We start from the raw sequence: 12,219 nt of genomic DNA, 5'->3' as shown, positions 1-12,219 counted from the left end.
TATCAAATATCGATATCTTATTTCGATGTAAAAATTTGACGTCCAACAAATTCAATGATAAAATATCAGTCAATATTATCTCTTTTTAATTCGAAAAGCTTAAAAAGTTGTATCTCTTATCTCTCTGATTGACTTAATTTAATTAATTTCTGAAAATCCGATAATATGTTACTTTTTATTAACATAGTATTTATTGGATACGAAAACAAAGAGAAGAGATTTAAAAGAAAAATTCTCTCTATATGGACTGTTCGCTTTTCTCAAAAGAAATTTGATTTACCATCCCTTCACGACCATTCAATAAATACATTCGAATAATTTCCACGTGTTCATTAACATTGCAACGTGACATATAATCGGAATTGTGTAATTATTCATAAATAGCTGGCGTATTATGCTCGACGGCGCGTATTTCTAATTTAAATGGTCGTTAAATGCATATTTACAACAAGAATATTGTCAGAGAGAATAACAAAAATTGAATAATTTACTCTTGAATTTTTCTCTCTTGATCCTGAAAATAATGCGATTATTTTACAGATTTTATTTGATCAAGATATGGAGATGCGATATGTTTTATGAGAGACAAAAAATAGATTTCTCTCAATTTTCATTTTTTCGTGCATTTTGATTTTTCGAAATGAATTTTCTTCGCGACTTTCTACAAGCATACAAAATTAGTTATTAAGATACATAATATATGTTAATATTTCAAAGAAAGATTCTCGATAATTTTACTTAATGCCCAATGATATTAGCAAAGTGAATATATGATTGATCTTTATTCTGTTTCATCTTTCATTTGTGCGAAGTAGATTGAACAAGCCTCGCGAAACACGGTATGCGAAACACGGGAACGAGAGAGCGATGAGCTGCCGCCTGCTGTGACTTGAAGTATCGTCTCGTTTAACATTGAGAAATCGGCATCCTCGTGTTGAGAAATGCTTTAAGCATTTAAACAAAGGAGTGTTAATGAAATTTTTCGAGGCCGTAGCATAATTAATTAACGCTTCATCTTCTGCTCGTTATTTCAAATCGATCAATTTGAATTTAATTTATTAGTAAATAATAAAATGGAAACGCGCGCGCGCACGTGCAAGAGGATTGAGATTACTCGCAAATTTTTTTCCTTCGCGCGTGAAAATATTTGACAATCCAAGAACATCCGATTTAAACGCCATACACCAGAGAAAGAAAAGCTTTTCACGAATAAATTTAATTAAAGCGTTCAAAGAGAGAATTGGCGAATTAGATTCGACGGGTAAACCTGACCAATTTTAAGATTTAAGCTTAATTTTATGAATTCTCTCTTTAATTTTCCTGTGCAAAGTTTCCTGCAAAGAAAAGGAAGGTTAGCGACCGTGTTAATCAGGGGACTTAAATCTCTCGTTATTGCTCGAATCGAAGCTTTGTTTGTATTTCGTTTTGAACCCTTCTTTCTTATTACGCTTTTATTATGTTTTTTCTCTTTTCTTGAGGAAAGAGAATAGTATATACGTGCGATTACACGTTTGTAATGCCAAAGTTTTCTCATATCTGTATGAAATATGTAGGAGTTTTCATTCGTCTACGGTTGTCTGTCCTCGGGCTTTTTCATTTCACTATTTTCTTTCTTGCTTGTCCTAGAGATTTTTCATTTCTTATTTTTTCCACAATCGACAATTTTGCCTCTGATCGATCTGTTTTGCAAAACCTAGTGTTGTAATGCAATTTTTAAAAATCACTCATTGTCTTGTGTTTTGTAAGCGAACACGAGTCTATTTACAAATATGCTGTATTTCGATTTTAAACCAAATATTTCGTAAAACGTTCAATTTGACGAAATTGACAGCAAATAGCGACTTGATTGCGCTGACGTCGTGCATTTTGAACGGCACAAATTTTTCAAAGGGAAAACGTGCCAGTTTTTCCCTTCCAAATCACCACACAAGCGCTACTTCGTTAGGAATTTCGAGGGTGCCAATCTTGTTGGCGACAACGGTACATAAGCAGAACATATTTTCTTCTCTCACGAGTCCCGAGTCGGACAAGCGCGAAACGAAATGACAGCGGAAGGCGCTTTTTGATCAGTCGCGATTACTTCGATCCAATTTCCCGTTACGACGAAGAAAAGGGAGATTACGTCAATAGGACGGAGGAAGCACGGTTGAAGGGTATAAATGAAAATTTACCTCTCGACCTACGAATGAAAGGATTGAAAGGTAGGAAATAAATGTCGTAGGATACACGCGAGATTAGCTCAGGCGATGCCTCATATTGAAATTTCAGTGTCGCTAAACGAGAGATGGGGAATCTGTGGAAACGAGTTATCGAGCCAATTTGCTCTGCCTCGGACAATCCTCTAATTGATCCAACATGTATGAGCGTAACATTGGCCGCGATGAACGAGTCGCGGACAAAGAGCCGGGCTAATTTGGAGAATTCTGTCGCAGTTGTCCAACGGCTATTGTTACAGTCCACTGTTTCCATTTCAAAAGTAACGCCGCAACATACACATCGAGGTTTGGCCGATCGCGAAAAATTGCGACTAACCCACACGTTTACACGTATCGGCCGAGCGGAAATGAAAAATCGATTATTAAAATCTTGGCGAGATTAAAATGTAGAGATTGAGATAATGAAATTTCGAATATATTTCAATATTCTTTCATTAATTACACACATGTACGTATATATCTCTCTGCGGTGTGTTAAAGGGATTACTTTTTACATTTTAAGTCCTATCTCATCTTTCACGAAAAGCTTAAAAGCTTTGATTTAAATCGCGTTGACTTATTATCCACCATTGAGCGAATCTCTATTTATGCCTTGCAATTTTATGCAAAAGCATTTACTTGTGTTAATGGAGGGCGCGCTTTTCGCGATGATACCTGTATTTAACATGGCGAGAACTCTATTAATGCAAAGTTTATGTTAGTTAATTGAACGAACTTGGTGAGTCGCCATACAAAATTTACATGCGTCATAACGCGTGATGTATTAAATTATTTAGATCACCGAGTGCTTGTACATTTTTTTCTACATCGACATTCTGCCGTTTCATATATATGTAGATGATCTTTTCTGGCCTTTTAAACGGTATTTTATAGTGGGTAGTTTATCTGAAAAATAACGGGCCGCTCGTTTTTCCTTAATGTTGCTATAAAAATTTCAATGGCCCATTTTTCAATCTTTTTTTATTCAACAAAGAAGTATTTTCTATGTAAAAAAAAAAATTTGTTCAGCGAAAACCGCTCGTGCATTCCGAATGAAATTTTGTCGTGTAAATATATTTTCGAAAGATATGCATCATGTATGATTTTTCATTGTAATTGAATGGGAAATCAATTTTGCAAAGACCTCCTCTCTCTCTTTCATATGACTCGTTCTGGCTAACAGTGTTGTTGTATAAATAAAGATAGAGCAGGCCGGGTTAAAGTAATCCGTTTATCCGTGATTGGATTCGAGGCGATTCCGTAGATATGCCAAGATTCTCTTCTTCCCTCGAAACTGTCGCGTTGAAGAGGATTCGATTAAACATAATATTTTCATGGCATCTATCCATTATGCAATGCTACTATCAGAATTAAGCAGCCTTATATCAACTTTTTAATTCATCACGTTTCCTCTCACAAATCAGCAAACTCTCCGACTAATTGACTGATCACTTCTATTATGATTTTCTATTAAATGTTTATTTTTTTTAATAATAACAAAATTAAATACATCAAATCTCGTCTTTCCTTCTCTCTTAAAATGACATTTCTTAAAATTATCTTCTAATCACGAAATTAGATTAATCGGATTTGATTCCATTAAAAATATTTTTATTACTTCATTTGATATCAAACCTTCCACGTGTGGGTTTTAAATCAACACATCAAATTAGATCAAATGTTTGCGGTAGAGAGACTCGTTCTACGAATGACAGACGTTTATCCGTTGAAAATTGCTCAAGACCGCGAGCTTTGTTGCGATAGAAGAAGAAACTCTGTCGTTTTACTGCCGTGCGAATGGCGCATAAATCTCTCTTCGTGACTCGTTTCGCAAGCGTAACGCAACCCGGGCTTTCCCGGCACTACGAAATAAGATGCGCGATTAATTACGTACTTTACGCAAGTCGCGCGTGTGTATATGACGCCAAAATTTACTCGTTAAAATAATAAATAAACCCTCTCGCCCCGATGCGCGCGAACACAAACTTGTAACATTGCGATCGTCGCGAAGAGATTAGACCGGCACGTGGAGTGTGCGAGCTTGACGCAAGTGTTAATAGCTTTGCGTGACTTAAAATTATAAAGCACATGCAGATGAGCTTTCCGGATAAGTCACACGTTTTACCGGTTTTATCTCCGACGCTTCGCAACTTTATTAATATATGTGTCTGCAACACGTAATGACTATCTTTATATAAATACAATTTTTCAAATATAATTAACGTTTCCATTATGATATCTCTTCTCATGGAAAATCCTAATGTACTTGTTTAATATGATGATTTATATAAAGTGCATAAATGTATTATTTTATAACTTGCAATGTATTATCGCAACCTTTAAAATATACATGCATTCTGTGCACAATCATGTATTATAAAGAGATATATGAATTTTATGATTAAAATTAATTAAAATGTTCAAGACAAAATATGTATTTCCATGGCACGAACTTTCGTTGATTGTAATTACGATAATATTTTTTACACTATTGTTTATAAATATTTAAAATATTGTTATATAATACATCATTTTTGTGGCAAGTAAAAGCGATTTTTTTACATAGTTGTTGCATGCTAAAAGAAAATTGATTAAAATGTTGAAGAAAATATGTATTTCTATGGCACGAACTTTCGTTGATTGTAATTACGATAATATTTTTTAAACTATTGTTTATAAATATTTAAAATATTGTTATATAATACATTTTTGTGGCAAGTAAAAGCAATTCTTTTACATAGTTATTGCACGTTAAAAGAAACTTTTACTGACTTCTAATTTGTTGTAAAATTGCCTTAAATTCATTGTTCGATGGACAATTTTAAATTCTGCCCAGACATCGAACTAAAATTTGGTTCAATCCTTCGCTCACAGCATACGAAATCGAGTGTTGCAAGAATAATTTCCTTTGGGAAAACCCTCCAACACGAGAAGGTTCGAAGGTACGATAGCGTTTCGTGTATGTATAACGAAATAGGGGATAAAAGAAGCGGATCTATTCGCAAAGAAAAGAATACTGTTAGGGCAAAATAATCGATTCTCGAGAGGAGGGTACCTAAATAAACATTTGAAAATGTCTTATGCTAATGAAGTTTCGTTTGAACAAAAGATACAACTTCTTGCAGAAAGCTTACAATTGTAATTCTCTGTACAGCTCGTGAAAGTTTGATAGTCGGAAAAATTTATCGCAAAGTGTCGCGGATATAAATAGATGCGAGAATTCGGATAATTTTGAGAAATTACGAGAATGTTATTTTAAGAATAATCAATATGACGTCTCTAATTTTCTCTCCTCGCGCTTATTTGACATTTTAATTTGGAAATCGAGCAAAGTTCAATTACACTCGCCATCAAATTGCAATTTTAATCGCACGAACTTGCATTTCGCTCTTCGTTCAACGCGCACCGCGTACATATTTTATGTACAAAGTAAAATACGCTTGTAAATATTGTGGCTCCGGGGAAGATCGATTATAACGCGAATCCATCCCATCGCAACTTTGAGACGCAACATACACAATCCGCTCTCTTTCCATATGAAAGAGTCTGCCAGGATTTATAGTGGAAAATTTTCACCCATAGACCCGACCTCTTCCGTAGCTGTTCGATTGTGATAAAATTTGGTTTGTGTTATTATATCTTTGAGGGGTGTGTCTCGCAAGAAAAAATAACCTTTAAAACAATTACGGTTAACTTGACGCTGATTAATGGCCTTTGTCGCGCACGCTCGCGCTCATAAAGATCCTCTGCCTTTAAGTAATATTCACCAAATAAATCATGATAACGCGCACTTGAGAATCGAGGTCATGTTCAAATAACGACTTTAAATCAGAATAATTTCAAGTTATAAATTTTGAACGCGGTAACTTTTCAAAAGTTTAGGATTTTTTCCAAAAAATATTTACTCTTTCAAAGTTTATTCTTACAGTTAAAATTCAAAGCGAACTAAAATGTCGCAAAGTTTCTTCTAATAAAAAATTAGAGGCGCAAATTTTTTATTAGGAAAAACTTTGCGATATTTGAGCAACTTATAGATACACTGTACAAATAAAAAAATAAGAGAATTTTTATGTATTGACTTCTTTGCATATTATTTCCGTGAAAAATCGTGCTAGAAAAAGATGAGTGGATTTTTCTATCGTACTATGAATTCAATTTTTGTGGACAAATCACTCCTTCAGCGTAATACTTCAAAGAAATAATGTATGCGCATAAAATTTATATTAACATATAAATACGAAGTTATTTCTTCAATTAAATTCAACAAAATAGCATGAATAGATTTTCTTGATTTCTAAAATTTAATGTAATTAAATGTAAGATGAATAGTCCCGTGAATTTTCTGTTAATTAATCTTTCATTATTTCAGCTATACTTATATCTATCTGTCAATATCCTGAATTTGGAATCGTATGTTTTTTCTTATTTTATTTAATCGAATTAAACTTATGATTGAATAGTTATCAAGAAAGTTACGTGTTCTTGTCGTCGAGAAAATAATTTGATTGCTCTACCATTTTAAAAATAACGTAATCTGTCCGAGGTAAATTAAGAAAAAACATTAATATTTACAAAGTAACAATCACAGGTCTGTATCTTTAACTCGAGGATTTTTTAAACGTCCATTAATTTTCTTTTTTTTATGGTTTCATGATGGAACTAAAGAGTCTAAATCAGCTTTCGTTACATCAACGCGATAAATGATAGTAACCCTCTTAGTAAAGCGTAACAACGTTCCCTCTGATCCTAAGGAGATTTGATATTTTCTCTAAAGCTTTTTTCGATTGTCTTTATTCTAAAGAATTTAAAAAAAAATTTTGTTTAAAAATGTTCAAATTTATATTTTAGAATTATATCGTATATCTGTCATATCATTTTGATTTATATTGAAGATATTAAAACCCACTCATCATACATTTATTCCATCATATTATGTATGTAAAGAAGCTTATATAATGAAATAAATTATGAATGATAATGCAAGAAAGTAATGTAGTTTTACTCTAATAAATACACACATTGTACATATGTACTCGTATACACTAGGCTCACGTTTTAATATACCCGTATATTACGTATATTACGTAAGCCGTGATATCAAGTAGCCTTTAGATGCAAATGCCGAATGAGACAAATTGATGCATTCTTTATATGCACGTATTTAAAGTACACGATATTTATTATTATTACGTTTATTAAAATAAAAGATATATGTACGAGGACTTTTCATGTAATTAAACTATACCGGGACGACGAGTAAAAAAAATTTTCTTGCGCGATGTAATCGATGTGAGACGAAACTTATGATAATCCCGATGGGGGCTGCTCGTGGATCGTTATTGCGGGAACATACCTGTTCATCAGCCATCCCGCCCTCGTACATGCTTCCTCGTCGATAATACACGGCTGGCATACAAAAGTTCAACGATACGAACCCCCCGGGGCCCGATCTCCAGTCTTAAAACACTATATAATACGTCTTTGTGTGTGTTTTTGTAATTGCTACCGTATTAATTCTATTATACTGTGTTCTCTCTTAAGGATTTATTATTGTGCTCGTCACGATTGTTTTGTCAATTATATCTCTCTTTTACTTTCCGTCTTGTTCCTTAACCATCGGCCTTTCGCTCCAAGTATGACCAAAATATACTATGAATCGTCAACGTCATTAAGATATGTGTGCTCTTTTTTTCTTATACGTACAGAAATATTACTTCTTTGCCTCTCTTTCCTTTCTCTCTTTCTCTTTCTCGGTGCAAGTGATTTTGTGTTTGTGATAACAAGTGATAATTTGGAGACTCCTCGATATATTCCGCCGTTTCTTAGGCCGCTTTTACGCGCGGCGTGCGACGCTGGCAACAAAAATAGACACGCGTGCGACGGTCGAGTAATATATACAATATATATATGTGTATATATATCTATATATTTGCAGGAAGATCACGGGTTGTTTAGGCTGCTGCTACAGGTCCAGAACTTGTTCTCCGGGTCGCCAGGTCCTCGGAGCCGAGCTCGCGCTTGCAAGTTTATCGTCACCCTCTCGACGAGGTGCATGACCCGTCGACGACGAGGCAAGATCGAGTCTCTTCGCGACTTTCCTCTCTTAGGCCTCTTCTAGTTTTGCCCCCTCCTTCAAACGATCGTTGACACGCTATTTCGATGACTATGGTAGAATCGTTCTCCTTTGTAGAGCCGAGAGTTTTCTCCCCGCCGAGAGAGAACGCCGTCGCTCGACGAGTCTCGGGGAACTCCGAATTTCGTGCTCCAATAATCGTTATCCTCGCCGATCTCTATCTCTCTTTCCCTTTCGTGAAATGGGGGACCCTTTGGAAAATCGGAGACAATCCAAGACTGTCCAAGACTGTGCGAAGAGTCGGCTTCTACGCGGATTGGCGAGTGATGCTCGGCGATGACGACTACTGCCACTCGTTGTTAAGGGTGCACGACTCGCTGCTGTCTCGCGTGCGCGCGTACACAGTGCGGGTGAGCGACATGTGGGTGCGAGTGCACCCGCGCGCGATTTTCTTCGCGCTTTTTCCCCCGGCGTTCCTTCCTAACTCGCGTGCGTACTCGTACGTATGTACGTGTCGCCGACTCCACGGCTGTCACGGGTGCGCGACATGTGTACGCCGAGGTCTATATATGTCTCCGGAGAGGATATGAATGTGATTCGTATGCGTGTGTGTGTGTGTGTGTGTGTACGCGTATCACTTGTGCGTGTGCGCGCACTTGGCACACGTGTCCGCAACGCGAGTACGCGAGTACCTTGTTTCGCGAGGGGTTGAGCGAGTAGATGGAGCGTATTTATACAGGAGGGTGGTTGGATGTGCGTATATATATGTGTGTGTGTGTATGTGTGCGCGCGAGGACGATGGAGCGCGTGTGTCGGCTTCGAGAGAAACAGGTACCGGCCTGCCGAGTGCCTAGGGGAAGACTGGACTCGGGGAAACGGCGACTCGCTGTGGCAGGATCCACGGGGAACGGGTGTGCGCGGTTGTGTGTCAATCGGTCTCGCTCCCGCACAAGTCTTCCCACCCCGAATCCACCTGTCGTCCTCTCGCTCTCGCTCTCGCTCTCGCCCTCGTTCAGAGCTCACCGCTCTCGGTCTGCGTGAACGAACCAACGGCTGCCGGAGCACAGGCGCGTTGCCGCTTCCCTCTCTCTCTCTCTCTCTCTCTCTCTCCCTCTATCTTTCTCTATTTCTCTCTTCCTCCGAACCGACCGAGAATCAATACGCCGGCAGGCCCGTACTTTCGCCCGCGAAATCTCAATTTTTGCCCTCGACGTCGATTCCGAGTCGTCTTATTCTTGGCTTCGGTCATCCTTCAATAGGCTTGTGTACCCTCGTGCGTAAACGGTCGGAGATGACTTGGCAGTGCTTTTTGTGGCTCGAACTGCGTTTTTGCAAGCTCATGACGTATCGTCCACGGAGGAACATTCGCTTTTTACCTCCCTTTCCTCGGCCGGCTAAAAAGCGCGGGAGATTCTTGTTTCTAGGATTCGAGGATTCGATGGAAATGGAAAGAGATTAGCGATGGTAATTTTTATAATGGCGGTATAAAATATTCTTTTTATAAAGACTTGTGTGAAAGGAAGACACAGGCGAAAAAGAATAGTTTTGACAGATTTATGATTGAATGATTTTTTGACAGATTGAATGATTTTTTCATACCTAATCATTGTGATAAGATACGCTTAAAAATTTAATGTAGTTTTATTGATCCTTGTCTATTATATATTAAATGTTATTATTATTGACGATTCACCGAGCAAAGTTTTAATGAGATTATCACTAATAGAATTAATTTTTAATGTGCAGAGTTTTAAGTATTCTTTGATATTTTTTAAATTCTTTAAAATATAAATGACACGCGGAGACATGTAATTATATATTTGGCGAATTTCCAGTCTTATAAAGTTTTAGAGACGTGGCTCTGGTACAACAAAATTCTCAAAGAGAGGAAATTTGAAAGCATCGTCATTCTTGGCCTTTAATGTGGCTTTTCGATTCTCACATCAGTTTAACCCGTATGTTCGATACTATAATCGTTCGTGAAGCTTCGCTAGAGCGTTATAATAAGATTGACTGGAAGTCACTCGTGATTGAAAATTAGATAATCCTGCTATAATGTCTCGAGTAGCGTCCTTATCTCTTTCTCGAACAGCGCAATCATAAACGAAATTATTAAGCTCTCCATTATTAAGATATGTTGAAATTTTGAAACTTGTAATTTGATAATGTATTGTTTATAAACTTAAATATTGACAATTATTGTTAATTCTATAATTTCGATAATTATTATTTAAACAAAAAATAAAAATAAAAATAAAAATAAAAATAGAGAAACATAATTTATGTGTAGAATGGCAAAACTCTTGAAATACTTAAGAGAGAAATTGCTTATCAGGAATGCTGTCTTAGCACTCAAGAACAAAATGATCTCTGAGAAGAGAACACCAGAAAAGAAATGTCACAAAAAAAGAAACATCACCCAGGAAACGAGGGATCCGAAGAGAGATAAGGAAGAAAATTAGACGGCCAGATAAAAATGACTTAGGGTAGCAAAATGGCCGAGAATAACGTGACTGTCATATACATATATATTCCTGATAGCCTCGTGGCTTGAAAAACTTCTTGTACTGAGTGGCAACTATGAGAAAAAAAATTATCAAATACAATAATAATAATGATTATTTTTTATTATAAGAATAGGATCGACTTTTATATAAAATATATATTTTTTTCGGAGATAAATGTTTGAAAGTCATAGTTAAATGAATATAATATATGTATTTCTGCGCGTAATCACGTATCGATGTTTACGAAATCATCATTAACATGGTTCTTTCATTATGAAAAATCACATGAATGCATAATTAATTACTATTTTATTGTTAATTTGTATCTCTGAATCTGAATTTATTGCTTTTCAATTAGCAGAAAATTGATATTAAGTCATATTAATTGATATTAGAATCGTTAATAGCATAAAATATTTTTGGAATTGCTTTTAAGATATATTTGTGAATTTATTATTCATTGTTTTTCGAATCAGAAAAACGAACTGAACGTGATAAGATAAAAGTATATTGAAAGGATTATTGTTTTTTTTTTATTTTAATATTAAAATATTTTTCGAAATATAGCTCTTTTTCTGTATCTTCTTTTTCAAGATATATTACACTGCTGAATTTTTTCGAAATAAATTTTTAATTCAAGAAATGATGTACTTTGAGAAAAATTAAATAAAAAAAATAATATTAATATCAAAATTTTAAAACAGTAATAATTTTTTTTACTATATACGACAAACTAATAGTCTTACAACTTTCCAATCTTTTTTTAAATTAAATAATAGTAATAAATTAGTAATTTAAATAGAATTTTAAAAATAGTATTCTAAAATTAAATAATAGTATTAAATAGTAATTCAAAAAGTATTTTATATCAAAATCAGAAGAGGAATTAATTGCATTAATATAGTTTATTTTAATAACAAAACGAATGGAGAATTTCCATTTATTTTTATCTTATTTCACGAATAAATTCGAAACAATATTTCGGTAGCAATTAATTTTATTTTATATAGTTATATTTCTTTAGTCTATATAAAGATTTTTGAAATTTATTTACGATATGTTCGAAAAATTAATTGGCAATTAATTTTAAGATATTTGTTATTTATTTACGATTTGTGTTATAAATTTTTTTTAATTGCGATATTTATTTAATAATATTTATCAATACGTCTAGTCAGCAGCTTCATCTTTAATATAAATTTTCTGTAAATTAATAAGAATAATAAATTTCCAAATTTGAGCAAGAAATTAACAATTAAACTAGCACTTGATTATATCATACATTCGAATTTTTCATGATACGAGCGTTAGGTTAACAAAGAGACATTTGCATACGTAATGATACAGAGCCGAAAGTGCATAGTCAACTAACAAGGATATTATCTCGGCCTTTTGAATATCAAAGGACCGATTTTTCTATCTCGCGTGAAATATTCGACTACAA

The 12,219-nt window shown here is 34.9% G+C and overlaps 1 protein-coding gene and 1 long non-coding RNA gene across 8 annotated transcripts in view; one reads left to right on the top strand and one right to left on the bottom strand.

Annotated features, from left to right (window-relative positions):
* The window catches only part of LOC145966237 (uncharacterized), a 238,414-nt gene that overhangs the window by 34,130 nt on the left and 192,065 nt on the right, over positions 1-12,219 (top strand). The window lies entirely within an intron of this gene.
* Positions 1-12,219, bottom strand: part of Alpha-catr (alpha-catenin related) — a 58,518-nt gene that overhangs the window by 33,962 nt on the left and 12,337 nt on the right. Inside the window, exon 1 of one of the 6 annotated variants that reach the window (XM_083090181.1) lies at positions 7,549-9,363. The exons of the other annotated variants lie outside the window; for them this stretch is intronic. Within the exon in view, the coding sequence (XP_082946307.1) occupies positions 7,549-7,608 (60 nt within the window). The 5' untranslated portion in view covers positions 7,609-9,363. Of the gene's footprint in view, positions 1-7,548; positions 9,364-12,219 lie in introns of those variants that run through there. 6 annotated transcript variants of the gene reach the window in all.

The sequence above is a fragment of the Camponotus vicinus genome, unplaced genomic scaffold (genome assembly GCF_025532165.1).
Source record: "Camponotus vicinus isolate PSW18456_S1 unplaced genomic scaffold, iyCamVici1.0 SCAF_2, whole genome shotgun sequence".
NCBI classification, from domain to species: domain Eukaryota; kingdom Metazoa; phylum Arthropoda; class Insecta; order Hymenoptera; family Formicidae; genus Camponotus; species Camponotus vicinus.
Note: the sequence above shows the minus strand (reverse complement) of the source record. Positions and strands in the feature narration are given on the sequence as shown.